The sequence below is a fragment of the Coloeus monedula genome (assembly GCF_965178545.1).
Source record: "Coloeus monedula genome assembly, chromosome: 6".
NCBI classification, from domain to species: Eukaryota; Metazoa; Chordata; class Aves; order Passeriformes; family Corvidae; genus Coloeus; species Coloeus monedula.
Window position 1 is genome coordinate 1,729,899 of NC_138786.1, and position 27,327 is coordinate 1,757,225.

Consider the following 27,327-nt stretch of genomic DNA (forward strand, 5'->3'; position numbering starts at 1 on the left):
CAGGGCTTCATCACCCTCATAAAACACTTTGTGAGGAAACGGTGACTCACGTGCCTGTGAGAATTCATGGATCAGATCTCCAAACAGGGAACAAACAGCCTTTTTCTGCAAGGTGAGCAACAGGTATGGAATATTTGGCAAAGCAATGTGATTGGTTTACCGGAAGCTGAAATGATGGATACCCACACACTGCTTAGGAGGCAATTCCCATCAATGAGCTGCACTCAGAAATCAGGGCTTTTTCCAACATCTTTGAAGCACTGAAAGTCTGATCCAAACCTCCCTCACCCTTTTTCTCCCCACATAACATTCAGCAAGCCCATGAACTTCCTCAGCTCTTGGCACAGCTCACTTCGACTAAAGTGATTCTGGGATCTGCTCATGGTTTCTGGATATTCAAGTTCAAATATTTTGGGAAAGGGAAAATAACCTAGGAATGAAGGCCCATGAAAAGGAGAGGTACTCCTGGAGAAGCTGTAATTTCCCAAACATTAGTTTCAAGTTCACTCCTGATTCCACTGCTAGAGATGTGCATCTAAAATAAAAGTAATGAGAAAATGTTGAGCAATTCTGCTTTACAGATGACTGGAATCATACTGCAACAACCTGTCAAAGGAATGGTTGATTTTAATTGAACAGAACACCAAAACAAAACTGAGGTTGTGTCATGTCAACAGTCTTTTTATTCTCATGGTAAGGAGCTGTAAATGGATTGTCTTATTTGAAGAAATAGCGTTATCATTGTTCCAGTGTTGCCTAGTGCTCTCCACAGCTTTGGGAAAAGCCAAGTTTTCTGTACAACACTTGTCATGGCCAGTTTAGCAGAGAATACAGGTCACTTTAAGTCATTTAAGCACAACTGTGGGTTGAAATGTGAGTTTTGAAAACAAAGGCAGCTGCAAAAAGTACATCCAACCTACAGCTTCTGCACCATCTCCAGAAAAACAGATGAAGGAATGTACAAACTTCCTAGATTAACACAAACTATTTGAAGACATTTGCACAGAAAACATGTTGCCAAGAGATTTTGTCAATTCCATTTATTTCAGAAATGAAAGAAGACAACAATATAAATCACTGAACAGACACAACCAAAATTAGAAGATCAGGCCTTGTTTACTCTTTTCAAAAACTCTTTAGGATCTTCTGTTCGAGCACAAAATATTGCCACTCAGTCATGTAACCCCACATGCCTGATCAGGTAAAAAGCCAGTGGAATCCCAGAATACAGTAGGTTATCAGTTCATATTATTTTACTGCACCTCTACCCCAGCTAATTTTTCACAATAGGTTGATAAACAAATTAATTGCAGAGCAAGTAGCATTCTCCAAAATTTAACGGAACAGCATTTAGTATCTACTTTTCTTTACCTGCCGTAATTCCTGGGAATTCATACTTCAATCAGGAAGTAATCCCAGTCAAAATACAATTCAAGACAGCCCCAAAAACGTGGTGATTACTGACAAATCATCCCCAAACTGCTACGATTGGGATTTTTTACATTTGCCTGAGTTAAGAGCGGTAGCTGGGCTCTGAAATGCTTTGCATTTAGCTTGGACAATAATTATCCCATAAAAGCGTTGCAAATTTTTTTGCACGGATTAACAAAACTGCAGATGCTGGGTAACATTACAACATGCCTCAAACCAGGTTTTAGACTTGTTTTCTAGATATCTGCATTCACACAAACATGCTGCTTTAATTAAAGGACAACTGTGAAAATTAGCCCTGGCTTGATCAAGAAATAGCAACAGTAGATTATTGCAGTAAAATAACAATTTCAGCAACCACTGGGAATAGTTTTGGAAGTTCTTGAGCTTGAATTTCAATATTCATGCATCTGAAGGTTCATTTCTCAGACACTGGGCATGTTAATATTTTTCTATTTAAATTCTTACAGATTAGAAAGAACAATTTACTCTCCTACCCTGAAAGGGCTGTAAGGTGTAACCAATTTAGTTGTACAGTGCATGAAGTAAGAAAATACCCTTTGCTACCTCCCTTATGTCAGTTATATCCCAACACAGCATTAGTAAGCAAAGATTATCTTAAAATATATACTGGGAATAAAATTGAACTAAATTTAGATTAAACTTTGTAGCTAGCTTTATCTCTGTCATAAGGAATGAGTAAAATGTTGGTATGTCTCAAACTACTACATAATCATTTTATTTCTGGAGGGCCAAAAATGAAATTCAAGGGATGTGTTTACAAATACATACAGATAATTATTTTATTAGAAATACTGAACAGCATCAGCTTTTTAACAAGTTGCTCCATGAGGGCAATCACAGTGTCCTGATAAAAATTCTGTGTGATTTAGCCAGGAAAGTTTGACAACAACAAAAAAATGAAGCAGTGTTTTAATTAAATTTCTGTTTGCTCCTAGAAATGAAGGCAATTTCTTATCATGAGTTGTTTAAAAATCCCGTAAGTTGTTATCAAGCAGTAAAGCACTAGTGTGGAAAGGCACTAGGATTGGAGCTTGTGTTACCTGGTTTCCAGTACAGACAGCACTTGAGAGCTCATTAAATCACACCTGTAAACCAGCCCTGTGCTTGGGCCCAAGTCTGCTACATTCATTAAAGTGTTGGACAGGTTCTTGTGCAGGTGGAAAGATGCAAAATTCAGAGCAGATCTCGGCAGATTTACAGGTTGGACCTTTCCTTGACAGACATATGGGTTGTGGACTGTGTGTACGTCCTAATTACATCCTGAAAATAAAGCAACAGAAATACTCAGAGCAAGTTCCATTTAAAGTAAAGAACTTCAGGAAAAAAGGAGAACTTGAATCAACAGTTGTTCTTTGGAGCAAGCACTGAGCCCAGGAAAGGCTTGTGGCAATGTTTCATTACCATCACAAAGAGTGGGTAATCAACCTGACCACATTTTATATCATGGTTATCTTCCAGAAACCCTACCAACCCCAGCTGAAATAAAGTCTTTGTACCTCAGCAGCTAACCAACATTTAATTATTAGAGTGATGCTTCCTTATTTTGTAATTTTACAAGCACTGACTTCTGGCCTTTAAATCAAACAGCAATCAAGACCAATTTCTCACTTCATTGGATTTACAAGAGAAGCCAAAATAATTCACAGCCAGTCAAAATGCAGCCACAAAAATCATTACCATACCTTTTTCCCACTCTCAGCATTGTATTTGTCCAGCAAAGCCTGGATACAGGCTCCATATTTAGGATGAACATCAGTGAAGTTTTTCACCTGAACAGGGAGACAAAACAGAAATTGCAACAAGAATTTTCTCCTCTATTCCAAAAGGATCCTTTAACTATCCTTTACAGTTCCTGGGCTACAAGCAGCAGGTATCATAAGGAAGAAAAGTTTAATTCTGATCAGTCATAAACAAGCTATGAACATCTTCAAACACTATTTCTGTTACCTAACACAGAGCTCATTCCCAATTAAAACAAAGTTGCCCTGGGAAGGAGAAGGATCCAATCCCTCCTTGGCCCTCACTGCCTTCTCCTTGTTTAGAGCAAAACCTTACTCTGGCAGTCATCTGATTTTTGAAACACCAAGCTAAACACATGTTCAACATCTATCCCATTCCTCCCCCCTAGGAAGTAAAAGTTACTTTAACATGTTATCTACTGATGTTATATTGTGTAAATAGGCATGTATTTAAGTATGTGAATTCCTGCATGAGAAAAAATCCAGCCTTTTCAGAGAATTCCTGATCTTCCTTTGCAGAAGCCATTAGGACAGAGTTATTAGACTGGTAGAAAACCTGGAATAAACCCCAAAGAGGGCACCTACAGCTCGTTTCTGAATGAAGAGTTGGGCATCCTTCAGATGATCTGCGATGTTTCTACACAGCCTCTGGCGCTCTTCCTCGTTCAGCACTTTGAGGTAGAATTCTCGCACCTGGCCATTGGAAAAAAGAGTTTATTCTGAAATCCCCAAAAGTCACTAAGAATAGCTTTCACTTCCTAGTCAAGCAACACTTAAAATACTCAGAATGTTTAAAAGGCAGCCAATCTGTGAGGGTTTTTCTTTGGCAAGCCTGCCAACAACTCCTTCTCCAGACACTGATGGCAAGAAGTCAGAGCCTCTACAAAACAATGCCCAAAATCTGGATTTCAGATTCTGTGAGAACTCACACTAATACACACCCTACACACTCCTCACGTGTGCCAAGCAGCACAAAGCCTTTCCACACCCCCACCTGGGTCACATTGTCCTCATTGGCACTGTTGAAGCGCTGCACATCTCCCGAGACAGACATGCGGCTCTCCTTGAGCTGGGGCTGATCCTCAGGACCAGTGAAGCTGTTTGGGTAATAATTTGGGGCACCACCTGGGGAAAAAAAAAAAATCCCAAAATCAAATCAATCAGATGGCACCACTCTCAAAAAAGTCAGGAGACAGAGGATGTTCTTTGCTTGGAGGAATTTAAATCAATTACTCAGTTAGGATTAGTTTTTAAGAAAACAGTTGACAGCATTTTTCTGTCAGCACCTTCAAGCCAGTACTTAACAGCACTTGCTACAAAGAGAATTTCCATAGCCTTTCTCAGAGAATATTGATTTGATTCAGAAATAAGAAAATCTGGCCACTTTCACAACAATATTGCTCAACTATAATAGACAAAGTCGTGGTTGAAGTCTAAGGCAGTATAAAAACACACTGTCATTTGCATAGCTGAGGTACTACAATGCTTCCCTGTGTAGGGGGTGTATTTTAAACACATAATGAACTTAGGGAACTGCATAAAAATAAACTTATTATTTGTTCTGGGACAAGAGCAGCTGCTCTCAAGTTCCTGTTTTTCAAATATTTCCCTCTCCTCCCTCAGCAAGTGTCTGAATTCATAGCCCAGAGGAACACATATTTTGGCATGAGCCACAGCTTAAGTACATCCTTGTTTACTCTCAGGTGGGAAAGAGCCACTATTGGGCAAATCCTGACAGAACAGAAGCTGCTCAACAGAGGGGAAGTTACAGCTCTACTCTTGGCATTTTCTCTTTTGTCTTTCACAGTCTCAGAAATCTGAAAGCAAAGCAGTTTAGCGACATGAACTGAGCATATGGAAGTCAGTCTTTAAATTTCAAAAACGCAAATGTAGATTTCTCAAAGACAATTAGGCCATCTCTGTAATTTTTACATTAGATTTTTCCTGCATGTAGAAACAAAGAGGTAGTAATTAATTCATGTAAAAATACTTCTCTGACATTTAGTTTCAAATCAATAATAATTTGGAACTTCTTCAATTAAGTGCCCTTTAACAAGCATGTTTCTAGAAGTTTTTAAAGGAACATAAAGTAGGGACATTACTCAATTCATTTCACTGCAGGCATTCTCCTGCAAAACCCCTTTCTGTTAAAGGCTCATGTCTGGAAATTCTGAAGCTAAGGGAGTTAAGAGTTGAGAGAAAAAGTCAGCAAAGACATAAGATGCATATGAATAATTATATTGAAAGCTGTTTTCCTGACTACCTTGGTTGTCAGAAACAGTCATTGGCCCGTCCCTCTGGTAGTTGGCCACCCTGGCTCTGAAGGGACAATTCACAGGGATCTGGAGGTAGTTGGGGCCCAGGCGGTGTCTGTGGGTGTCAGGATAGGAGAAGAGGCGTCCCTAAAACATTGATCACAAACATTAGCCACCACTTGTACAAGACTGGGGCGTGGCAATTCAAAGCTTTCGTAAGCAGCAAAGTAACCAGTGCTCCTCAGGCCAAACCTCAGGGTTACCTGCAGCATTTTGTCAGGGCTGGGCTCAATTCCAGGGGGCATGTTGCTAGGGTCATATGCCATCTGTTCCACCTCTGCAAAGTAGTTGACAGGATTCCTGTTCAAGACCAGCTTTCCCACAGGGATGAGAGGGTAGTCACCATGAGGCCAAACCTGTAAGGCACAACACACATCCAGCAAAATCAACATTATGACAGTATTATACAGCTTAACTGCCAGGCACAACTCACAATTTAAGTCTCAACTGAGAAAATACATTACTGAGTTTCTTTTTCTCCTAACAAACATTGAGAAATGGCTTATTTTAAGAAGCCTTTTGCAATTAATACGGGGTATTTAAGTAACTTATTTCATCATGCCAGCATAATCTCAGCACTTGAGTACTTGAATGAAATACCCGCAGGCCCTTGAAAAGCTGCCTAGGGAAGCAGGGCGTGGGTGGAACTGGTGGCACAAATGTTTTCAGCTACTCCAAAATGCTTCACTGGCCTTTTCTTTGCCATCTGAGCTGCACTTTTAAGCTCAAAGGTCTTTAGCCACTTGGGGAGTGCAGCTTCAGAGGTTAAAAAGAGCACTACAGGTTTATGTCGGCATCTTTCAACGAGGCATTCCGAGGAACAGCTATTGGGAGTGGGACAAAATGAGACCAGCAAGGCTCAGGGTGTGACTCTGATCTGAGATCACACTTCTCAAGTGCCACAGGATCTACAGGCCTGGAATCAAGCTCTATCCATATTTCCCTGAGGAAGAGTAACATCAGATATAACACGACTACAGTTTCACCTCCAGAATTCCTGGCTCATCGTGGCTCTACAATAAAGAATACACTTCAACACGACCTGAAACTGAATATTCCCAGTAGTATCAGACATACCTTAGTCACATCAAAAGGATTAAATGGGAATTTCTCTGCTTCTTCAAAGGTCATAACCTGAATGTAGAAGGACCATGAAGGATAGTTCCCCTTGGCAATGGCATTGTAAAGGTCCCGTATGGCATAATCAGGATCAGTAGAAGCCAATCTTCCTGCTTCTTCCACAGAAAGGTTTTTGATGCCCTGGTCAGTCTAAAAGCAACAAAAACACCAGTTATAGCATGCAGGAAGTACTACAGAAATCATTAATCAGAATGAATTTTAACAAGATTTATAATCTAAGAATGAGATTGTGCAAGTTCTAACTTCCAATAACTTGAGTTTAGATTTATAGTACATTCAACAGCTGCCTTGCAGATAAAAATCAGTTCACTGACAGTGCTCCATTAACAAGAGACAGATGCCCCAAGAAGAGTTTTTTACAGTCTGTAAATGATTACAGGTGTTAGCAAGAAGAATGATGCCTCTCCTATTGGTTAAAGGTATGAAACTGATACTAAACAAGGACTCCACACATCTTTAAGCCTAAATTAAACCTGAAAAGTCATACATTGGTTTTCATCCAATATGATGTATAGCTCCAATAATAATAATAATAATAAAAAGACCAATACCTTGGCATGGAATTTGCAGTAAACTGCTCTTCCCTCAGCATTAACCAGTTTGAAAGTGTGTGATCCATATCCATTCATGTGGCGATAGCCATCGGGAATGCCACGATCACTGAACAGGAAAGACACCTGAAGAGAAGGATCAAACACTATTAACAGGTTCAGCAGATCAAGGAGAAAGTCTTCATTGCACACTAAGTTTGTTTATTTCATTAATCTGCATCACTGGGAGCTATGTTAATGTTGCCAGGAATTCCTTGAGGAATTTCTACTTCAAGTGTTAATGAAATAAAACTGATTTCCCCTGTAAGCATAGGTAAGCATGGATCATTTAAAATTATATTTAAATAAAAGTAAGACTATGTAGGCTTCTAGATCAAACATGGAAAAGAGGGAGTTAAAAACCTGCTGTCATAACATGATTTTCTTAATCATACAAAATAAAGTCACAGGAGAAGCCTACTTGATGCAAAGACTCAGGGCGAAGACTCCAGAAGTCCCACACCATGTCTGGATCCTTCAGATGAGTCTGAGGGTTCCTCTTTTGGCTATGGATGAAGGATGGAAACTAATGTGTCCAGAAGTGGAAGAGGAAAAAGAGGGGGAAAAAAAAGAAATTAAAGACAAAGCTGTAAGATCACTGGAAAAAACCCAAATCTTCTACTGCCATTTCCTTTCCGCAAACAAATTAATTCACAGACCAGTGAAATTAGGGTAATGTCAAACATTCACAATTAGAATAAACAGAGGTAAAGAATGCTTTCATTTTGTGGTTGATAAGGTGAGAGATAAAACTGTTCAGATTTGTTTATCTGTATTTATGTGACTCATAAATGAATACAGAGATACTATAAAATACCTGTGCAGAACTCCTGCACTCAAGGAAAGCCCCTCTACCAAGTGCTGTTAAACTTATGCCAAAAACAAAAAAAAACACAGATTTAATAAAAAGAATTGGCAAGAAGCCTTTAAAGTGAAAAGTTCAAGTGAAAAATATGAAACCACATAAGTTATCAAGCTTTAGTTCTTTAATTTGCTTTTGTTTAAGAACAAACGTTACATCTGACAAAGAACAAAATTTTTAGTGTGTCAGAACAGCAGCTTTTGCTTTTGAGAGAAGCCAGAACAAGATGTGAAGGAATTTTTGGACTCTTTGACAAAGCACCCTCACCTCTAGTGCTTACTCACCAACATTGCATCCCGAATAAAGAAGATGGGAGTGTTGTTTCCCACAAGATCCCAATTCCCATCTTCCGTGTAGAATTTCATGGCAAAGCCTCGGGGGTCACGAACCGTGTCAGCTGAGCCAGATTCTCCAGCTTGGAGAAATACAGAAACATAGAGAAATATTAGGATAGGAAACATACATAAATATAACCTGAAAATAGGCCATAAAAACCTAAAAGGGCAGGGTTTACTGCAGTCTCTTCTACACCAAGGAAATTTAGGAATATTTTCAGCAGTATTTCAGGCACTGTGAGTTTTTAAAGTGTGAACCCAGCCAAGCATTCAGGCCACAGTTAAAAGAAGGAAAAAACAAGTATATCCACTTGAACCAATTAAGAGTGGAATTTGCATTATCACTGAGAGAGACATCATCAGATCATAAGGCTGAATCATCTAAACCCACATTTGTTTCTGTGCACCAAATCCCAGTGGGAAAGCTCTCATTTGGAAGATAGCAACCTAACCAGCGTGCCTAATAAAAAAACTATGGAAGAGTTGTAATCCTTTTAATTCCTCCTGCTTCACCCAGGATGGGATTTTCAATGGGAATTTAAACCAGAGCACAAGCACCTAGCACAACACCTGAGCAGAAGTGTTCCAGAAGTGCTCAGAACAGCTAATGCTGAATTGTGATGAAATCAGTAGGACGCTCATTCTCTCGTTAAAAAACCTTGTGTATTCCAGAACAGCAGGGAGGAAACGTGTCCAAACAGGGCAGGGAAAGGGAAGGGAAGGATGCAACAACCTGCTCCAGCAGCAGTCCATATTTCAAACTCAACTCCACGGCCTTACCCCGTACAACACTCAGGACCCCCTAATCCTAAGGGATTTAACACTGGAAACAGACAATAGGCCAAAACCAGCAGCTCCCTGAAGCCTTGCTGGACCACTTTTTTCTCTCCAATACTTCCAGAACTGAATCCTCATTAGGATTTCTTTTCTTTTAAATACATACACATCATTAATTGTAATTTTTCTATCAGACAAGCTATTGATCACAATTAGCTTCAACTAACAGCATTTAAGATTTTGCTGGTTTGTGCATTCCAGTCTTTAAGAAACCAGAGTTTATTTATGGAAGATTGTTTATTTTCCTTTGCCGAGTATTTAGGTTACATCATTCATCCCCAAAACATTCCTGCAGCATAAGAGATTATAGGTATTTCACTTGCAAGTGTTGATTGTGACCCAACCAGAAAAAAAGCAAGATTTCTGTCAGAAAAAAACAGCTCAGGCTGCCCTCCCTCTCACATTTTAGACAGGAAAGTGTCTCCAGAGAGCTCTGACAGAACAGGGCAAAAGCTGCCTAAGGTCTTCCATGTAAGTGAATTTCAGAGAAGAGGAACTGACTGAAAGAAAGCATTTCAAACACCCTTAAGTGCCCCACAATGCAAACACTGCTGTCAGGGCACACATGTAAGAGACATGAAGTGAATTCAGAGCCTTACCAACAGTGGAGAAGCGGATGGCAAGCGGAGTCCTTTTCCCAATGTGCTCAAACACTTTTGCCTTGCAGTACTGGGTGATATCATGAGTGACTTCAAAATAGCCAAAGGCTCCTGAAGAACAGCAAGTTCAAAGTGTGAGACCTAGGCACCTTCCTTCCACTCAGAGCCTGTCTGTTAACATACAACTTCAAGTCACAGGGACACATGGAAATACATCCGTTTAAACAATGCTCTAAACACTCCACTTACTTTCCCAAAAAGGAACTGATTTAACACAAACTCTTTGCTCACTCTCTCCTCCTGAACTGACTGTCAGCAGCTCCCAGCAGCAGCACAGAAGATGCTCTTCTGCCAAGATCTGTGCATTTATCTGGGAGCAAGGCAGGTATTTCTTTAATGCTGCTATGTGTTGCAGAATTTTTGGTGCACCTGTAAGCTGGGTGAAGCAACAGAACCCTTCCCACCCCCACAGAGGAACTTTTCCCATGTACATTCACATTTTAAATACAGCCCCACGTTTGCTCCTTCTAGGGCAATGCGTAACAAAAATCAAGGTACTAATTCCACCTTAGTAGGCCAATAATAGTTTTTTAAAGGTTTAGGTTTTTTTAATTTAAATATTAGATCATCAGCTTGCTTTGCAGACATAAATTAGAAGACGAAGCCAAGTTCTCTATTAAATAACATGCAAACAACATTAAATATAAATGGGGAGGAACAGACAGAGGAAGCAGAGACTACAGCAAATACAGTAATAAGTGAAGGGCTATAACCACATTTTCTCTCATTTTTGTAAACAATTTTTCAGTGCTTTAAGTTTTGGCACTGAGTTCTTTTAAACCAGGCCTTACCACTGTTGTTTATATAGATTTATTATAGCTGGTAACACTAAATTATAGATAACAATGTAATTTACGTGCCACAATCTACATGTTAACTCAAAAGCTCTCGAAGTCTAATTCCACAGAGAGAAAATATGTCATTTTAAACATACCTGCCCCTTTTGCATGCACAACTCTCTCAGGAATCCTCTCTCTGTCAAAGTGAGCCATTTCATCAGTGAAAACAACATCTTGGACAAGAAGAGGTCCACGTGGCCCCACTGTCAGGATATTCAGCTTATCCCCAATGGGGTTCCCAGCACCGGTGGTCAGGACATCTGGTTTCTGAAATCAAGAGAAAGACACTAGCAACACCAGATCTTAAAAACCCTCTGGATCTGAGGCACACAATGTGCATGACTGTTCACCCATTACACGTCACGGAACAGATCAGCAAGAAGTGGCAAAATGACTTCAGATTCTGGAGGAAGCTACAGCAAATACAGTCGTTTACCTAAATCACAGAGCTAGGTTTAGTGCAATTTAACAAGGGGAGTTCAACTCATGAAAATCCAGGAATGTTTTCCATGGTTCAAAAATACTTCTTCAGACTACTGATCTTGCTTCAAGAAAAATATGGGATAGAAAAAAAAACAAAAAAGGAGCAGCTGCTAGAAAATAAAGGAGAAAGGAGAGGAAGAAGTAATGTCAGCACAGGGGCAAAGGCATAAGGAAAGAGCTCCAGCCAGACCAAAAGCGGGTTTCCATGATAACTGTTGGTCTGGAAGAGCTGTGGAAAATAAGAGAAATAGGAACACCTGAGGAATCATCATTTTAGACTCCTGGACCACGGAAGGACTAAGATGAACACAAACCCTAAGAAGCTCTACTGCCAGGAAATGTCCTGCAACTTCAAGAAACACCTGCACTATAATTGAGTGTACTCCTACTTTCTCTTAAAAAGATTCCAGTAGAAAAGACTTTATCTGCATCACATGTGGGGTTCTATGCTCCTCTAAGGCAATATTCCTATTTTACTGGGTGCTGGAGAAAATGTACTGAGAAAGGTACATCAGTTTTTCCTGGCGTACACTTATTGTTAGGGGCCAGTTGTTTGTGAAGGACTTAGAAGAACAGAAAACAAGTAAGGACAAAGGGGAAAAAAAATGAAGTAAATAAAGAAAAAATTTGCACCAGGGCAAGCTCAAATAGCAGTCACAGATTACAAGCAGCTAACAATAAATCCACCACATGTTGCACTAAACTGACATAATTCCATGTGGGCTCTCTATCCATACCATCCTACCTGAAGCCTCCACACACCTGAGCCACGCTAGCACAAACTCCCTCAGCTCCTCCTGATTAGTTCTCCTCCTTTTAAAGTTCTAGAAATGAAAAGGGGTGATGGAGAGAAGGAAGAAGCAATTCTTAATGAGAAAAGCCTTTACTACTCTAACAGCGACTTCATGGGGTTGCAATTCTTACACTAAGTTCTGCTTTAAGGGGTTAATTACTGCAAACAGATAAAATTCCCACCTGATAGAAGACATTTTTCCCCCCCAAGAGGCAACCCACAAAGCAGGGAAAGAACAATTATTCACATCCATGCCCAGAGCTCTGGATGAGGCAGAGAACACAGGGAGTTCCTGACACCTTCGTTTCACTCAGGTCCATGAATAACCACATAAAAGACATTTAACAGGATTAAGTGCATTTCCACTGTGCTCCTAGTAATGTGCAACACACACTACTCCAGCTGGCTTGAATTCCCAAAATAGCCAAGTTCTTTATTCTTCCTTCACCACTTCATTAGCATAAAGCTTTAAGCATAAACCCAAGTCCTTTGGGATGCCTGGAATCCTCACCTACACTGCAATCTGTACAAACATTTTAAAAGACAATGTGTAACTGGTTACAAACATGAACACGGTGTTCAGAAACTTACAGGAAAGTTACTGTAAATAAAGCTAAATTGGTATTTTAAGTCAAAAAAATGTCTGCTGAAATCAAAAGGTTATCTATAGTCTGTCATAGGAAATATGCAAGAATAGAAATTGTTCTCAGTATATTTTCCACTGCTTATTTATTACAGGCAAGACTATTCTATAATGCCAACATTTAAGGCCACCAGAAGCAGTTGCTAAAACCACAACCTGTTGACCTTAAGACTATAAAAAAATTAACAGCTTTGTGGCTGTTCAGTCTCTCTTGTGTACACAGACTTTCTAGTGTTCACATTAGAAGTAAAGAATATTCATTTATTTAATGGTAGGAGATACTCACTTCAGTTTCAGGATAATGTTATGTGGGGCACACAAAGGAAGTTCCAGAGAAGTAAAAAAAAAAACAACAGCGTAGTTTAAAGAAGAATTCTCATACTACTTTTGGACCTGAGTTTGATGACTGTGTTTTCACATGGTTGGGAGCTGCACACAGTCCAAACCTTGACAGATAAGAACTTTTGAATCTGTATTTCATTACAGCACCAACCTGGCATGACAGAACGAAGGGAAGCAAAGCCAGGAGAATTTTAGTCACTGCTGTGGTAAACAGCACACATCAAAGTACACACTTCCAGGCATTACTGATACTTTGTACCTTATACAGCTCACTTTAAAATTCTAATAAGTCCTCCCTACTTTCTACCTTAAAGTCTCATGACTCCTTATGCAACACAGACTTTGGGCTGCCTCCCAATCTCCAAATTAACCTTGGCCTCTTTTCAAATACTGCTTTCCTACAGAAAAGCCGACATCCCTACAAAAAGAATTACTCATGGATAAAAAAGGAACTATTATGACACATGCTAGGATGTGATGGAGTCCCAAGTCATCAGGTAGTTTTCACACTGTACCTTTGAGAACATAAAGAAAAGAAATAAAATTAAGATGACTTAACAGCTACAGACGGGGGAACTGAGGCATCCACTTGCCTCTTGTAAGATTGCCACTTAAAACCAGCAGAAAGCGTATTCAGTGGCAAATACACGTTTCTGTCAGAAGCTACATGTGCAAACTGTCACAGTGATTTGATGAAGGAGAAGGGAAGTCAACTCTTGCAACATTTATACATTAACTCGAATATTTTGGGGTCTATTCTACATCTTCAGATGACGGAGTGCCATGCTGTTGATTACATGCCCTTACGATTTCAGTCAACTACTTGTCCCAACCCACTTCACGGACTCATGGAATGGTTTGGGTTGGAAGGCACCTTCAAGGTCATTGAATTCCATCCCCCTTGCCATGGGCAGGGACACCTTCTACTATTCCAGGTAGCTCCAAGCCCCATCCAGCCTGGCCGTGGACATTTCCAGGGACGGGGCAGCCACGGCTTCTCTGGGAAAACTCTGCCAGGGTCTCACCACTCTCACAGGGAAGAATTTCTTCCTAAAAAATTCACTTCATTTTGGTCAGCAAGTCCATGCAGAATATGCTGAGTTGGAAGGGAGCCACAAGGACCATCGAGTCCAACTCCTGGCCCTGCACACCCTGCTGAACGTACTTTATCCTTTCTTTTACTCCCTCGCTACATTTTCACAGGGCTCTACCGCCGTGGCAGCAAACCGGACCGCACACTTCTGATTTAAGACGAAAACAAATCACCACCGTCCATCCCTGCCCGCGGACCCGCGGCTTGGGCGCAGCGCAGCCCCACTGCTGCCTAAAAGGAGAAGGAGCAGGAGCAGCCAGGGCCAGGCAGCGCTGACCGCCCTTGTCGCTCCGGGCCAGCTGGCAGCCTCCATCCCTCCGTGCCTCGGTGCTCCCGGGCACAGCTCCAAGCCGTGGGGGCGAGGCCGGGACGGGGCCAGGGCGCCTCGCCCTCCGCCGCCGGTCCGGGGACGCCCGGGCTCTCGGAGCGCCGCATCCCGCGGAACCCTGCGGGGCTCTGCGCTCTCCGGCGCCGAGGCTCCCCGCTCCCTTCGCGGTGCGAGGCGCGGGGGTACCGGGGATGCCCGGCGGGTACCTGGGAGCCCCGCTGGTTCTTCCACTGCTTCAGCTGGTCCGCGGCGTCGTCCCGCCCGTCAGCCATTTTGCAATCTCCGGCGACCCCCGAGGCAGGAAGGGCGGCGCGCGGGGAAGCGGAGGGGCTGTGTTCGCTCCCGGTGAGGAGGCAGCGGCGGGGAGGTCAGGCCGTGGCCCGGTCACGCTGTCACCCCGAGGGACCCCGCACTGCGACCGCGTCCCGCCCGCAGCACGCACGGGTAGCGGGAGGCACCGCCACTACAGCCCCGGCTCCCGCCTGCGCCCGCCCGCCCCGCTACCTCCTCGGCCAATAGGGCCGTGGCCAGGGGCCATCGCGAGTTCCGATTGGTCTAAGGGCACGTCAATCAGGCGTGGTGAGGCCCCGCCCACTTCTCACGCTGTGGGGACGGGGGCCGGCCGCGCTGTCGCGTTCCAAGGAAATTAACCCGTATGGCGCTGCGAAAGGGATTTTTGGCTGTAATTCCATTGTTGGGATGCCGGAGCTTTCTAAAGCTGCTGAGATGCCGGAGCTTTCTAAAGCTGCTGATGGTGGAGGCGTTGTTCAGTGACAGACGAAGTTACAGGCTCGGCACTGTGAAAACTGCACGTACTTACGGAGCTTCTGAGGCAGGGTTTGTTTCAGCGGGGAAAAAGATGTTTTTAAATCGCAAAATCAAAGTGACCAGTGTGTAACTATATAAATTATATTAGCGTGTAACTATATACAGGCTCATTCTTGTATTGGTGCCTGAAATGGGGTACAGGTGATTAGTTAACTTCGGTCATAATTCATATGCGCTCAATAGTAACTAGCATTTCTTTGGAGACGGGAATTTTTAACCTTAAAAACCCATCCACTTCTGAATTATGTGGTTATACTTACAAATTATGAGTAAACATGACATCTGTAGTTTTGATAATACTGCAGGAGGTCCCTGGCTTGGTGCCTAATACATGTGCTGTGGATGATAAAAGTGGTAAAAAGCTGGTTATTTTTCTTATTTCTGAGGTAAAACCTTTGAACAACACGAATAATCCGTCTTAAACTCCTCAACTGCAAGATTATACCTACATTCTTTCTCTGAATAGATACAAAGAATAGTCTAACTCATTATTTCAAGTAGACAATTGCTTTATCTAGTATGTGTTATTATGGATTAGAGGGTTACAGCTCTCAAATTCAGGTCTGTACTGTACAGGGAATATCCCTAATTCTATTCCTTTTCCTCAGAACTAAGAACAGCAAACTTTTTTTTCTGCTTCACCCTTTATTGGGACATTCTTTCATGTCTTGAAGCCTCATAATCTTTTCTTCTTCAACATGATAACCAACATCATGAAGAAGAGCAAGGAAGATCACCTATGTTTCTCATATTTTTACACAAAATACACATCATCAGACTACACCTACCACGCCTAGATTTAATATTAGGATTGCCCACACACAGGTTTTTTTTTAATCAGTAATTGCTGTTTCAGTTTGCTTAACCAGCAAATTGGGGGAAATGTGGACATTTTCATGAACAGTTAATATTTGCTTTTCCTTTAAAGTTTAACACTTTAAATGTTAAGCAGGCCAACGTGTTTAAATAAACTCGCTGGTCACCAATCTGTTTCAAAGTAAAAGTAACTTGCAAAAACTTCTTCTCTTTCCTATCAACCCTTATTATATGCTAAAAGAAAGGATATATGTGCATATACCTACATGTATGCCTGCATAAAACAAACAAACAAACAAGAAGAGATTAAATATTGGCCAAGAAAATACGCAAAACCCAAAATAAAACCCAGGGGAGAGCAGGTGGCAACACCAGTGGCACATATCGCAAGCAGTGTTTGCACTTTAGCTTAACTAAAACCAAGTGACTGCATTTCGTAAGAAAGGTAACACACAAAGCTCAGTGTGACACCAATACTTTTGTTTCTCATCTTGCTCTAATTTTTATGTCTTTTCAGGGAAAAGAGCAGTGGATGCTGGTTTGAATTCCACAGGTATCTGGCTGTGGGTGTCTTCATTTGTTTCCTTTTTCCCTCTCTCCTATCTTGATATTTGTTTCCTGCGGCACCTTATTTGCCTGTGTGAGCCTCCTGTTATGTATCTGCATTAGGTAAACAAACTTCAAGCAATTCCAAATTAATCATCTTTATTTACCTGGCAAGACTGGTTCTCCGCTGCCACATGACTTTCTGAGGCATGATCCAAACCACACTTTGCCCTTAATTAAGATTTGGGGAGATTAAAAGACAGAGTGCTTTGCTATTTGTGTTTTGTTGTATTTAAAGTGAGTTTAAACACAAACTACAAGGTCAGTGTCACACACATGATTGTGCTGTAAATAAAGTTTACACATAGCTCAGTGATCTACACCCAAGGGAAGATCAAGAATTGGTTGAGTAGCAGGTCAGCAGTGCCTGTTTTTTCACTAATTAAGTTCCACAGGCACCCCAAGCTTTCATCCTACATCTCTCAGCCCTCTCTGGCTGCCTCTGTCCCTACTTCCTACCTGTGATAAAATCAGAGTTACAAATGTTCCCATGCTCCCTACAACACCTGTGCACTCTGAGTGCCTCTGCTACAGAGCCAAAGCATTTAACTCCAGCACAGAGCATGGGGGACAAAGTGACCTTTAAAAATAAAAGATCAGAAAAGAGAAGCACAAGAGAGAGCATGCTCACTTCTTGATTAAACTGATTATCAATGAGAACACTTGGCAGAACACTGGGAGACTTACTGACCCTTCTACTAAAGGTGTTGTGTCTTCCAGAGGATCCAGATTATGTACCTAGAGATGAGACTTGGATACATTTCCTACCCTGGGCCGCAAGGAATAAGGTCAGAAAAACATAAAAACTCTGGTTTAGGCTCACATACTAAAAATATAATTGATATTACTGAGTATATTTTCAGTCACAAAGCAAATTCAGCTACTGCATGTGGACCAGTTATGAAGTAATATAATGAATCTATTCTCAAGACCTGAAATAGTAATTGGCCTTTATAAATATCCAATATTTGTATATTTGGAGTAGCTCAGGAGCCTCTTCCACTCATCCTTCTGCTGTCATGCCTGCTGTAAACATCAGGGCACAGAAAAAGCATGGAAAGAGCAACAAAGAACAGTAACATGACAGAGGATTGAGGGGTAGGTATGGCAACTACAGGCAGAAGAAGTAGGTTGCTATTATATTTTAGAAAGAAAGCAGAGATTTTTGAATAGAAACAACAGATAAATGTCCATTTTAATGCGATAAACAACAATCTGCCTGTGCTGATTCCCACCACACACCCAGGGCAATTTTATATCTCAGCCTGGCAATTACACAGACACGAAGTTCATGTTGTGAAAGGTCAGCCAACCTCTACTTACACTGTATGTAGCCTTTTTAATGTTGTGTTTTCAGTCACTGGATCTAATGGAAAGCTTGGAAAACACTGAAATACATCTTCAGCATCTTCAGAAGAGGTAGGCTTAAAGGGATCACTGAGGGGACACTAGTGGAAAAGGTAATAATAAAGGTAATTCCTCCCTAGGGGAGGGAATAAAATCTGGATTTTGTGGGAAATAGCACATTGGACTGTCATTGGACACAGTGAGATACTGAGATGCATAGAAAATTTGAAAAAAACATGTAGAAAAAAATCAAGAAAACGCAGAAGGGAAACCTTACCTTGTATTCATAATTTTCCACCATCTTCTGCTGTAGTAATTAGGGCAAGGTCTCAATTTAAACTACTAGAAAAAAAAAATCAGCCTCAAATATAGAAGAGTGTGTTATAATATTAATAATTTGTATGTTTCAAACATGTTTTTCTTTGCCTCTCTCATTCTCCATAGATGAGAATGACTTCAGTGATTTTGGAGCAGTTGTCTTCAGCCTTTGTGGTTTGCATGGGGTTAGTAAATGCCAGTGGTCCTAGACCTAGTCCTTTTTTACCAAAACGAGAATTTAATTAATCTATATTAATTGTTTCTAATAATATATTGCTTTTCATAAACAGTACTCATGATCATCATTATGAAGAAGTTGTGTTGCATACTTAGTGCTGGAAAAACAGCTGCAATCTACTCCTTGAGATCAGTGAAGGAACAAAAATAGAGTAAGAAATGCAGCACTTTTCAGGGAGTGGGGTATTCAAACATCTTTAGCATCCTGGATACCTCAGTTCTGTGTTTTTACTCCCCAGACATCATCATTAAGATGATTCCACATCAGAGACACACAGTTTTCTTTGGTTAATGCAGATTTGATTTCCTTTCAAGTTTGAGCACCCGCATGAGTGTTTTTCTCCATTTGTTCTCTGTGTTATTAGCAGCATCTCTGAAGCATCTACCCAGTGGCAGTTAATAAAACCTCCATTTAGGAACCTGGTTTTGCCCATTAAAGCTTCATTCTGCTTAAGAAAAGATTTAAAGCTCAACACAGCCATATTTTATTCTGTTGTTACAATCAGAAGCTCTTAAGCTTTTAAATGGGTCAACCACCAGTATGACTTAGTCACATGTTCTTTAAGTTAGTCAAATGCTTAATTAGCATGCTGGATGTTTGCATGTATACATATAGATGTTTGATCCAAGAGATGCCTTGATACAATAGGTGTCATTTCATGGGTTCCAATTCCACAGAAAGAAGGGAATCCTAAACAAACTGAGCTTGAATTTGCAGGAAATTAAAGGCAATTAAAAATGTTGTTTGCCCAGCAGGACTGGAGAATCGGGCTCTTATTGCCAGGAAAAGTCAGATACATGCCTTTGAAAATTTTGGAGATACGTGTGTATCTAAATGCATCAGTTGGGCTCTAGGCTGACACATGGAGATTATTGATAAAATTCATTAACACTGGTGATGATGGATTTCAGCATGGCTCATACCTCAAATTTCAGTTAGTTTTGGTACGGAAACAATGTTAAAATTTGCTCTTTACAGCGGTCATTTCTGAATTTCCTTGTGAATATGGTGCTGACTGGAAAATAAAATATCATCATAGGCAGCTTACAGGGAAAAAACAACAAACACAGCAGCCAGTGGAATGGCAACAAACCAGATGGATTTGTGGTAACCACAGCAAATATGGATGCTGGGAAACAAGGAGAGGCAAACGAACAGATTTGTGAGGTGCTAAGAGAGGAAATGTCACTGTCTTTGAAACCAATAGGCAAGGAGGTAGAAATTCTCCACACTTGATCCACTCCCCAAGGCACAACTGAGAGATTTGAGTCAGGCAGCCGATGGTGTTTGGGTGTCCTGAGAAAGGCTGCGTGGATCCCTCTCTGTTTCAGTGAGTTGGGAAAGATGGGACGCCCTGCAAGCAGAGGGGCATCCACGGCCCTCACCGTGCACGCCACAACGGTGGCAGGCACACATGGTGTTTGTGTGCCAGAGCATCAGCAAGCACTCCACCACATGTGTAATAATCCACTCTGCTGACTGGATGGCTCAGGTTCCCAGGGAATGGTTCCCAGGGAATTGCTGCAAATTCCCAGTGTAAGGACAGCCTGCAAAATCCCATTAAAATAGCATTTTCTAGGTGTTCATAATCCAAATGTAGTTTAATATGTTTTCTCTTTCACTTTTTTTTGTCCTCAAAATACACACACACTTTAAAATATTTAAATTGATTCATTTCCAGTGTCTCTAGCTGATTAATAGATGCTAAACATAACTGATTTTTTTAAAGATAATGATTGTGAAATAAAGGAGTTTTTTAAATCTGCTTTATTGCAGAAGATGGATGTAGCTGTCTCTTGAGGAGCCCTGTTTAAGAGCAGTAACAGCCATTGAGGTTTGTCCCTTGAGATGGTGGCAAATAGAACCCAGGGAATAATTAATCCTAGGACACCAGCACACTAATTACTATTGCTGGAATTGATAGGAGTTTCAGTACCTTTGAAATCTGTTTGTATTTTGATGTGAATATTTTAGCCTTTTTTTTTTCACTCGAAGTAGCCGCCATTCTCAGTCTATTTTCCATCATAATGGGAGACATCTAAGGATGGGAGAGTGGCAAAAAGCAAACCACCTGCTTAACCATCTTCATTCTGACAACATGAAAGGCTACAAAAAACCCTGGGGTTAGTAGCATATTACATAAATATAAAATAACTCTTCCAGCCTGGACTAATTGATCCAGCCCAGTGCCTGCCATCTGGCCAGCAGTTTGCTGGTGCCCTTTGCCCCAGCTGTCAGCTTGTGAGTTGTTGTTGCCTAAAAGCAATTTTTCACACTGCCTGGTTCTATATCATTATGGGTTGCAAAGATGGCCATTGTTTTGTTTAACATGTACACACTTGCCAGGGACCTGCTTCTCAATTAAAGTCCTGGACAAGCCCTTGGCTGTTGTGACCACAGGTAGGTGTGTGGAAAACAAACAGCAGAATTTTTTTCTGCTCTTTAAGCCAAAGTTCTCTTCTGTACATTTGACCTCATTTTTCTGTTCACAGAAGATTCATTGCCTCAAATAGGTAAGTTGGAATTATGCAAGCTTGAAATACACTTTAAAAAAGGCAGAATAATTCCATAACTACAAAGTCTTTACGGCATTTAGTTAGACATTGACTTCAGTTTTAGACATCCTAAAGATTGCCAGCTTTTTATGTGTTTTAAGAGCTGTGTTTCTAAAATGTTAATCTTCTTTACAGAAGTTGCTAAAATAATTCTTTTGACCTATCATGGAAAATGTAACAAATTATTAGTGTGTTTTGGTTTTTTTCCCCCTGGAGATCGACACTAAGCTACCAGGTTAATTGACATGTTTCTTTCCAGCTCCTAATTGCTGCCTGCACCCTGGCTGCACATTTATAAGATATTTACGAGAGGTTTGCAAGCCCTTTGCACTGCCAAGAAGCCTATGATGTAGGGATAAAAATGAAATACAGATCATAACTTCCAAACCACCAAACTTATAAACACACTAAACCCTCCTGCACAGATCTACGGGGATCTATCAGCATTCCTACCCAGCTTTGGTTATGTGCATTTCCTATTTTCCTTGGATTGAGGGCAGTGGTTGAACAGTACAATTGGGTCTTGACCTATAGGGGGGATTTCCAAACAATTTGAAGAGGAATACACATTTTTGCGCTTCATTTTTTCAATACTTCTAGTCTAAAAATGTTGGATAAATTTTTACAGCCACAAGAAAGAGTGCTACATCATATTAGGCATGGAAATTAGGCCTAGTTTTGACCACCAACTACTTTTGATTTCCCCAGAGTGAAAACAACTCCTTTTCAGTAGTCCTCTGGTTATCATATTATTGGAGAAAGTTCTTTTTTTTTTTTTGCTGTTAGTATGGTAAGGAAGTTCTTTACTTGTTTTCACAATGTGCTAATCCCTCTTCCTTTTGGTGTTTTTATCCATACACATTCCTGAAACTGAAAATAGTTTTCAAGATATGGAAGGCTGAGATATCTTGATTTTCTGCCTGCATGACAGATTCCTGAGGCTTTTCACTGTCTTCTTCCACAATGATGGTTTCCTCCTTTTCCTCCCCACCACTCACAGGGATTGCAACCAATATTTCCTATCCCACTGTACTTGAGAATTAACTTTAAGTATTCCCCTGTGGCCTGGAGGCAGACCTGGGTCTATCCCCCTCTGTTTTGCTATATTTGAACGGGGAGGTTTTGCTGTGATCCGTAGTGACTTATCCTACAATATCCGCCCTCCATTCTTCGTTTCATTTAATCCTTTTGCCACCTTCTGATACATTTCTGACTCACTGTTTTATTGAGTGCTGATGGCTCCTGGCACCAGCCCCCTTTTTCTGAATCATCCAGACTGTTCCTATATATTTTGGGGATCGGTTACTGGCTGTGCAATGCACAGAACACTACAGAGCACTGTGACACTTCCACCATAGGTGAGGTGTCCCGGGAATGCCTTCCCAATGACACAGGCGGGGGGGACAGAAAGGGAGTGGGTCATTATCTCCCCATTGCTTCCAGCATGTGTTTCATCCTGAGTGGCAATAACAAATTGGCCTGTGTCAGCCGCCTCCTTGTTGGAAAAATATTCCTGGGATATGTGATAACAAGCAGCCCTGTGTCATAACTGGAATTAGGGATCCAAGGAGGTGGATGGCGTTATGTTTATCCAGGCTGCACGTTGACGAGGTGGTTCCTGAGCCAACAGTGCTAATTAACAATGTGTGCCTGTACTGAGCTCAAATTAGATTTGAAACCATAGGATGGGATAGTTTCCCTAATGTTTTTTTTCCCAGGATTTTACTTTTTGAGGTTGGAAGTCTGCCTGCTCTTCTGCTACAGGAAAACCATGGCGGGATACACATTCTGCATCTTCACAAGATGGGTGAGATGGCAAAAGATTGTTCACTCACATAAAAACTGGGAAGGAGCATGCTGGAAAAGTGTGACCAGTGCATTATCGAAGGTACCTTCTGACCAACATGTTCACTCAGAAAGTTTCCCTTAATTACTACACTCATTTGGCAATAAATGTCCAGCTACAAATTCCTGCTCCCAACATATGGAGATTAAATCTTCTCACTGAAAAAGGTTTCTAAAATTTTTAGTAAGGGTAATATAATTTAGTACTGAATACTAGAATACTGTTACAATATTACATAGAATAAAAAGATTCCTTTGAAACTTTTTTACAGATTCTTTGAGAGAAAAAGATTTTTCCTCTATCTGAAACTTTCATGTTTTAGTGGCCTACTAGTGGTACAAAACTGGGGTTTCTGGCTTGTTTTTCTTTCTAAAAAAAGCAAATATTAATGACCATGCTGGGTGAGCTATATCACATTTTCACATAGGACTTACAAATTTTAGATATAACTCTATAAAAAATTCAGCCTAATTTTAGGCAACTAAATTAGAATTATATGCTCTTGGTTCTGAGGTATTTAAACAATGTGAAATATACCTCAAACTGAAAATTTTATAGCATTCTCTTGTAGGTTACATGCAGGTAAGCAAAGTTTTCTGGTGTATAGTAGAAAGGGTGAAGAAACTCTTGAGTTTACCAGAGAAATCAGAGAAAAGAAGATTAGGGGTCATGAAGTAAAAGGTGAGAAGTTCTTAGTGAAAAGAGAATTCTGCAATTAAAGATGTTTTGTTATGGGTTTCCCCCTTATTCTCACACGTTTGGCTTTTTTTAGTAATTATTTTGTTGCTGGAAATACTGATTCATTGTAGTTTTTTCCCACAAACATTTGAACTTTACAGAATATATTCCAATTCAAGGTGAGGCACCTGAAGCCTCAAGGATTTTTATTCGCTCCTCACTTGGGGCAGGGTAGAAAGTGGCAAAGTTTCACTACCACACTGTGCTTCCCTTTGTGGAAAAATCTCTGCAGCGGCGCTGAGTCTGTCTTGGCAGTGAAGAGAAAGGCGTGCTCCCCCTTCCAGAGGCTTCAGGCTAAGGATGAGGAAAGAAAGCAGATTTCTGTTGTGAGTTTTAGAAATAGAAAGGTCGGGATGTTACTCTGGGCATCCTGCAGCTCTTCCAAGCAGTTAGGTGAGTGAGGTGCTGCACATGCTGGTCCCTCGGTGAGGCGAGGAGCTTGTGACGGTGTCACACCGTGGGGACACGATCACCTGGGCCACGTCGGCAGCGCCTCCTCAGAGCTCACACACATCCCCATCCCACGAGGAGCGCCAGACAGCCCTTGTTCACACGGCTCTTCCCTCATCTTCCCGCCGAGCATCCCTCATTTTGGTAATTTTGGAGCTCCCACACGTTTGACGGACAACCTGGAGCAGTTGGAATGCGGCGCTGTTGCGGCAGTGCGGCCTCAAGAGGGAGGCAGCGGGCTATGTGACACGGCAAAGCTGCTGATCCTGTCAAGTTCGGGATTCCGTGGGAAAATAAAGGTTCAAGCACGACCAGAGGGAAGCAGAATTTAGGCACAGCCGGTGTAGATTATGATGGAGTAGTAGCTAGGAAGCTGTTGCTACACTGGTGTATTTCAGTACACAACAAACACTGCAGCTGTTGTCCTAAGGTTCTGAATGATCCCAGGCAAAGCAGACGTGGGTTTTGACCTTGAATGTCCTCTGTAATTTGTCTTCAATTCTTTTCAGCACTGTTTGCCATTGTAAATAAGCACTGATCTCAGCACGGCCTGATAAGCTTTGGGACATCCACTTTACAGCACCCTTAGAGGGTAATACTTCATTTGGTTTCTTGGCAACTTCCTGACTGTTCAGGATTATGAAAAATACAGTATTTAGCTGTAATTCTTTCTCTGGGGCTATTCTTTCCATTGGCTTTGTAATCACACCGATTGACTCTTGATAATGTTCTTGTCAATACTGTGTCTCTGGCTAATAGGGGAGAGCTGAGGATATGAACATTATTTCAGGAAACATGACACATATCCGTTGCAATCGATACACGTAATTTGCTCTATCAAGTGCCTCATGAGACAGGTTGATATTACAGCCAGTGAATGTAATAAGTAGTAATAAGTGCTATTTTGACATGAACTTCTTCCAAACATGTGTGTTTTGGCACACAGGACTGCAGCAGGTTTCCACACAGACATGATCTAGCAGAGGATCCTGTGACCAGATATCTGAGATTTCAAGTGCCTCCAGAGAGTTATTTTACACTGGTAGTTAATCATACAGAGACTTGGCAGGCTGGGTGTTAGATCAGAGCTGAGGATCTGGGTGACTGGGGAAGTATATCCTGCCGTAACTTTATAGCTGGATGTTACAAATTAGAAGCTGCTAAATGCTGAAGAACAGCATCATTATCTGCAGCTATTTGGTAACACCTGATGGCTCTTGGAATGTTCTGGTTGTTTGATTCCTGCATAAGGAAGAAAATGCAGGCACTGTAAAATTGTAATTAATAGCAGGAGTGAAATGAGAAGAGGAGGAGTGAGAGAACAGGCCTCAGTAAGTTTCTGTAAACCTTTTGTCTTGAATATTGTTGTGTGATGAAGTAAATACTCTTTTATTCCCTTCATTTGATCCGATTCCAGGTAAAATATGATTCCCCCCACCAACCCTCACTGATAAGATTTCTGATAGTGCTTGAGATGGTCTGATATTGTACCAGGTTTTTACCCAGGAATTTAAGGCATTCTAGTCTAATCTAATCTAATCTAATCTAATTCAATCTTTCTTATTCTGACAGTTTTCTCTACCCTTTGTCATCACAATCATTTTATTGGGCAAATAATCCAACCTAGTTCCATAATCTTTGTAGTTCCATAACTTTTCCAAATAAGGCCTACTATAACACTTGCTCAGTTGTCTGGTGCACTTAAAAATAAAAAAAAACATTTTTATGTCACCCCTTGTCTCCATACACTCCGATTTTCAGGATATAAATGTTCAATGCTTGTTGAGCACTATATTTTAAATTAGATAAAATATCATTGATTATTTCCAAGATTAGTTTAGCTTTTCTACTTCAGAATGTTTTCAAAACAAACATGGAATAAATGCATTATAGCTGCTGGAGAGGGAGCCTATTTCCTGCCTCTAAAAAGTGTAGGAAGCATCTTCAGTACTACTTTCATTCTTAGAAAGTGTTTGATTTAAAGATGTCTTAACCTGTACAGAGTGTGCTGAATTGAGAGAGATTGAAAACTAAATTAAAGATCAGAGGATTCAGCAGCCATGCTGAAAGTTAGTGAGGGGAGGAATTCCAAACGTAGGCAGACTTTGGAAAGGGGGAGTTGTGTTGGAAATGGTGCCTCTATGTATCCTCTGCAGTGGAAAGAGCAGGGTTTATGGAATCCTTGTGGTGGTTGGAAAGCACCTCTGGAGATCATCTAATCCAACCCCCAAAGCGGGGTCAGCTAAAGCAGCTTGTCCAGGATTGTGTCCGATTGGGTTTTGAATATCTCTGAGTATGGCGATTCCACAGCCTCCCTGGGAAGCCTGTTCCAGGTTTTCACCTGTTTCACCTGTTCCAGTGTTTTACCACCCTCACAGTAAAAGGTGGGGCCATTGAAGTTTAAATTGAATATTTTGTATTTCAGTTTGGGCCTACTGCTTCTTGTTCTTTCCCTGGACACCACTGAGCAGAGCCCACCTGTCTTTTTCCTTTTTCATTCAGCAGGTATTTATACACAAAGATACTGTTCCACCTTCTCCAGAACGAACAGTCCCAGACCTCTCAGCCTCTCAAATGACAGAAACTCCAGTCCCTTAATCATCTTTGTGTCCCTTTGATGGACTAACTCTAGTTTGTCCACACCTCTCTTGCACTGGAAGGCCCAGAGCTGGACTCTGACTCCAACCGAGTCTCATCAGTGCTGAGCAGAGGGAAGGATCACCTCCTCCATCTGCTGGCAATGCTTTTCCTGGGATGCTGCTGGCTTTCATTGCCACAAGGATGTATTCCCAGCTCCTGTCCAACTTGTTTTCCGACAGGGCTTTTTATCCAAAGTTGTTTTCCACTTAGATTGAAAAGAGCCACTTATCCAGACAAAAATTGATCAGCTCGTCAGTGAGGATGTCGCAGGAGCGAGTGTCAAAAGCCTTGCTGCAATGAAGATAATATCACCTGCTCTTCCCTCATACCCCTGATATCATCATGGAAGGCTGACATTAGTCAGGCATCACTTCCCTTTCATAAATCAATGGAGAATGGATTGAGAGCAGCCTGGAAAAGACTTGGGGATGTTAGTTGATGAGAAGCTCAACAAGACCCCACGATGTGCACTTGCAGCCCAGAAAAACAATG

The 27,327-nt window shown here is 41.3% G+C and overlaps 1 protein-coding gene across 1 annotated transcript; it reads right to left on the reverse strand.

Moving 5' to 3' along the window:
• Window positions 1-1,014: 1,014 nt before the first annotated feature.
• CAT (catalase) lies at window positions 1,015-14,933 on the reverse strand. Its single transcript, XM_082283797.1, has 13 exons — window positions 14,660-14,933; window positions 10,867-11,038; window positions 9,873-9,983; window positions 8,386-8,516; window positions 7,661-7,765; window positions 7,201-7,326; window positions 6,587-6,778; window positions 5,713-5,865; window positions 5,458-5,596; window positions 4,189-4,319; window positions 3,780-3,887; window positions 3,138-3,224; window positions 1,015-2,715 (listed from the first exon to the last, which is right to left on the reverse strand). The coding sequence occupies exons 1-13, from the start codon at window positions 14,723-14,725 to the stop codon at window positions 2,650-2,652; spliced, it is 1,587 nt and encodes a 528-aa protein (XP_082139923.1). The 5' UTR covers window positions 14,726-14,933; the 3' UTR covers window positions 1,015-2,649.
• Window positions 14,934-27,327: the final 12,394 nt, after the last annotated feature.

Excerpts from the sequence above, each read along its gene's own strand:
- CAT (XM_082283797.1), bottom strand. The coding sequence starts at position 14,725 with ATGGCTGACGGGCGGGACGACGCCGCGGACCAGCTGAAGCAGTGGAAG. Across the intron at positions 7,766-8,385 it reads TTATTCGGGATGCAATGTTG|TTTCCATCCTTCATCCATAG; the intron begins GTGAGTAAGCAC and ends TGGACACATTAG. Across the intron at positions 7,327-7,660 it reads GCCCTGAGTCTTTGCATCAA|GTGTCTTTCCTGTTCAGTGA; the intron begins GTAGGCTTCTCC and ends CCTTCTCTTCAG.